The sequence below is a fragment of the Mus pahari genome, chromosome 5 (assembly GCF_900095145.1).
Source record: "Mus pahari chromosome 5, PAHARI_EIJ_v1.1, whole genome shotgun sequence".
In the NCBI taxonomy this organism is placed as follows: Eukaryota; Metazoa; Chordata; class Mammalia; order Rodentia; family Muridae; genus Mus; species Mus pahari.
This window is the reverse complement of record NC_034594.1, coordinates 158,096,937-158,101,446: the sequence shown is the minus strand read 5'-3', so window position 1 is coordinate 158,101,446 and position 4,510 is coordinate 158,096,937. Positions and strand designations below refer to the sequence as shown.

General features: G+C 41.7%; 1 protein-coding gene across 1 annotated transcript in view; it reads left to right on the top strand.

Moving 5' to 3' along the window:
* Positions 1-4,206, top strand: part of Lyplal1 (lysophospholipase like 1) — a 23,703-nt gene extending 19,497 nt beyond the window's left edge. Inside the window, exons 4-5 of the mRNA XM_021199045.1 lie at positions 2,541-2,656; positions 3,328-4,206. Coding sequence (XP_021054704.1) covers positions 2,541-2,656; positions 3,328-3,567 — 356 coding nt within the window. The 3' untranslated portion in view covers positions 3,568-4,206. The remainder of the gene's footprint in view (positions 1-2,540; positions 2,657-3,327) is intronic.
* The last annotated feature ends 304 nt before the right edge of the window (positions 4,207-4,510 follow it).

The following is a 4,510-nucleotide window of genomic DNA, read 5'->3' as shown; positions in this document are numbered from 1 at the left end:
TCCAGAAACTGCAGGTCCTAATTGTATTGGAAAGATATTTAAACATAGCATAGGCTTGTTCTCTCTCTCTCTCTCTCTCTCTCTCTCTCTCTCTCTCTCTCTCTCTCTCTCTCTCTCTCTCACCACAGAATCCCTTTTAGAGGCATTCCTTGTGGTTAACAGTGTGTTTGCCTTTACAATGTATATAACTGGATAAGAGACAAAGGAGGAGCAAGAAGAATGGGTATTCCCGGCATCAATCCATTAGGACAGGATAGCTGTAATTCTCCCCTGAGACATATTGATTCTTATTCCCCAGCAAAGAATGGATTTGTATAGTTATGAGATATGTAAACTTTGAAAGCCTTTGAAGATTCAAGTTTTGCTGCTGACCTACCACATACTGCAGTTCAGAAACCTGATGGAAACTAGTGTGTTTTCAGCAAATGAAAATGAAAATTTGGCTTAGCTACTATGTAGCTACTGCATAGAGACTTCAGAAGAAAGAGGCCTGAAGCTAGAACCACAGCAAAGTCGTATGAAATAGTCAGTCTGAGATTCCACTCTGCATACATGCATGTCCAACTGCTGGAGATGCTGATCTTGTCTCTACTGAGTTCTATATGTCCAAAGCAGACACATGGACGACACATCATTGTACAGACACACAGCTATAGTCCACTAGTTCTTACATCTGGGAAGGATCACACGTAGAGGTAAGCTACACTTAAGTGTCTTAAGATGTGCTCATTCCCTTTTCCTGCACTAAGCTGTTCCAGAACCTTCCCCTGTCGTCTTGTATCTGAGGACGATGCTGGGTCTATCACCCTTTAATGGGTCTCTTGTCCACGTTGCTCTAGTCACTAAACCTCTAGGTTGTAGTGCTACCAGTAAGCCCCTGTCATTTCTCTCTGGAGAAATAAAATTACGGGCACAATTCTCATTCTTATCATGCATGATTATTTACAAATTGTGCCTTTTAGGACAAATCTAAACCTTGCCATCTGCTAGCCTAATTAATATCAGTTGCCCTTCCCAGAGGAAGAAAATAGTCAAAGGCGAAGTGAGCATATATTGGCTCTGTCAAAGTGATCTGCATCCCAGAAGTCTTTATACCTAATATAAAGGACATACATTTAAGCAGACCACGTGTGCTATAGGATGTTTGGTTACATTGTGAACCCCAAGACTGTGAACTGGAAAAAACTTGTTTCTATTTATGGGTGGCTCAGCCCTTAGCATACACCTTTAATCACAAACAATGAAGGTAAAGTTAGTTTGTAGAAGGAACCACTATGTTGAAAAGTGATGTCTAATTGAGTGGCAGACAAAGAGACGAACCAGAGAAAGATTTAACAGAATAGGATATGCCCAACTCTTACAAGACAAGAAAGGAAAGGGAAGCTACTCTACTTAAGGGGTAATACAGAGAGGGGAGAAGGCAGTTTACTAAGAGACTTGTAGAGACCAGTAGAGAGAGAGAGAACAAACACAACACAAGGAAGACAGAAGGAGCTAGAAGATGAGAATGGATTGCCAGAGTTAGTTGGTACCCAAGCAAAGCAAAAAGAGGCCAAAGAGAAGCCAGATTGAATCAGTCAGCTTAGAAGTTTGAACCAGAATGGCTGAGTTGAACCAGCCAGCCAGAGGTCAGAAAGAACAAGAAAGAGTGAGCTTATTCAGCAGTAAGTCTCAGAGGCTGTAAACACTCTAAACCTAACTAAGATTGTATAGAAGCTAGAAGCTTCCAGGACTAGGACTAAGTTAGCAGATGGAGGCAGTAAGCCTTAGAGAGAACAGTTGCTTCAGGCGAATAAAAGGTACTTTTACATACCTGTTTCCTCAGGCCTCAGGCTTCTTGATGTAGAGAGGGAGTATCTTATAAATTAGTACTCAATGGTCTCTGACGGGTTTCAGATGGCACTCTGTTATGTGAGGTAGAGCAGTAGCCTGAAGTTTAAGGGACACATAGGTGTTTGTGTCTTAATTTGCCTATTTCTAGTCACTAGTGCAGTTTTCTGCATTTAAAAAGACTGAGGCAGGAGAAGCATGAGTTTGAAGGTGTAGTCACCAGGGGATGGGAAGAGATACGGAGAAGCAGACGGTATGCCCTCCTTAGAGGGACTGCATCCCTAGGCTGGCGGTGGGATTCCAGGTCTCAAGTGTCCACTCCAGGCCCAGGCATGCTCTCTGACACCCTGTCCCCATCTTTTCGCTTGAGGATCAGAGTGCAGCTCTCAGCTACTTCTCCAGCACCATGTTTGTCTGCCACCATGATGCCCACCTTGATGGAATCAGACTAACCCTGTGAAACTGTAAACAAGCCCCAATTAAATGCTTTTTTTTTTTTTTTTTTAATAAGAGTTGCCGTGGCCATGATATCTCTTCAGCCTAAGATGGAGACTGAAGTTCTTTTTAGGAGTATATTTCCTTCATATCTCCAGAGTCTTTAAAACGCTTGTGAACGATTGGTAGTGACCTGTTTTATCACGAAGTACCTTGGGACCATGTGTGTGTGCCCCTCATCTTCTGACAAGCGCGTGTATTGCTTCTTCCTGTAGGGGGATTTTCAATGGGAGGTTGCATGGCGATGCATTTAGCTTACAGAAATCACCCAGATGTGGCAGGAGTGTTTGTTCTTTCTGGTTTTCTGAATAAAGCGTCTGCTATTTACCAGGTAAGTGCCAGATTTAAGTAACAACTAAGCAAATTGACATGAAATATCAACACAATGAAACTAAAATTAAGTTGATAATTAAGCAATAAAATGTGGTGCCTACTTGATACAGATTAATAGTTCCTGGAGTTCATGTCGAGTCCAGGAGGCCTCTGTGTTCCGCAAGTACTCCATGAAAAGGTCAGTTAGTGAGGAAGGATATGTTTAGTATTATATATAAAGCATCCTTTATACCAAACAAGAATGTAGAAGACTATAGTTGCACTTGCTTGTTATGAGTCTACTCAAAAATCAATTGGAAAGCTAGCACTTTGGTGTTACAGCTTCATGACCAGAAGTTGAACAGGGAAGTAGAATGTGGCTTTTCTCTTCAATTATGCCTCTTAGCTCTGTACTTCTTCCTCTTAGTCTCCCCACGAAGAAGTGTGTCTTTGCATTTCTGTCTGGTTCTTGAGGGAATGCTTCACTGGCTTTTGAAGAGTCCTCAGTGGTGGAAACACAGAGCACATACCCACACATCCCTCACAAGAGGCCTGCTCACTGGCATACGATGCACACCTCACTCTGAACCACCTCCACACCCTCTTCCTCTGCATACTGGAACTGTGGTGAATGAGGTATGGTCTTCTCTGATTGACTGCCTAACTGGGTTGTCTCACATCTTCCTTTAGGATCTTCAGCAAGGTGGCCGCGTGCTCCCTGAGCTCTTCCAGTGTCATGGCTCTGCAGATGAGCTAGTTCTGCATGCTTGGGGCGAAGAGACAAACTCAAAACTGAAATCTCTAGGAGTGAGCACAACGTTTCACAGTCTTCCAAAACTTAACCATGAGCTCAACAAAACCGAGCTAGAGAAGCTAAAGTCATGGATTCTCACGAGGCTGCCAGGAGAGACAGCTGGGCAGAGTGCATGACTCCTGACCAGTATATTGATCTTACATTTAACATTTTTTTCTTATTTGATCCTCACAAAAATTAAGGTTTTTGAAACATCCAGTACCCCTACATTATACAAATAAAATTGCATATCTGTCTATTTTCATTTAACAAGATTGCTTTGTAAATCATCGTGTAGCAAATGTCAACTGTTCCTTTTGTCACTGCACAGGTGCCATTGAGGGGGCACACTGGAATGTGCTTGTCCATGCACCACAGATTTGGGTGACTTCCTGTGTGAGGCTGTCATAAGTAAGGCTGCTATGAGGTGCAAACATTCACCCTACGGTGGAGAGCTAGGTGACAGTGTTGTCGCATCAAACAGCCCAGCTCTTCTTCAATGTGGCTTTAGCACCTTCCATTCCAGTCAGCAGTGTGGTGGCCCCTGATGCCCGTTCTGCACCCGACTTTCATCTTGTCTATTCTGGTGGCTGTGTAATGTTCATGTAGCATTTGATTTCCACTTTCTTGGTGCCAATGATGTGATACAAAATCCTACACTAAAGGGTTTTCCTAGATTTGTGAAAATCAGTTTGCCCTCCCCAATCTGTTTGTTGGTTATCTTTGTGAAAGTTATTCACTGCCAAGATAATGACAAATAAATTATGAATAAATAATTTACTGACTTGCAGACTTACTAAAATGTCTAGTTCCATAACGAGTAATTTAGTCTTATTACAGGTGGAATTAATTTAGATCAATAGCTGTGCATTGTGTTTTAGATAACTACTAATAAACATATAAGGATGTTTTAAGTATTTTAAAATAAGTGTATAATAATAGATCTTTTGTAGTTTTTACACATGTGTATTATTAATTTCTTATAAACCTCACTGCACCTCTTCCGACTGATCCACTTACCCTTCTGCTTTCACTTTATATATATATGTATGTATGTATGTATGTATGTATGTATGTGTG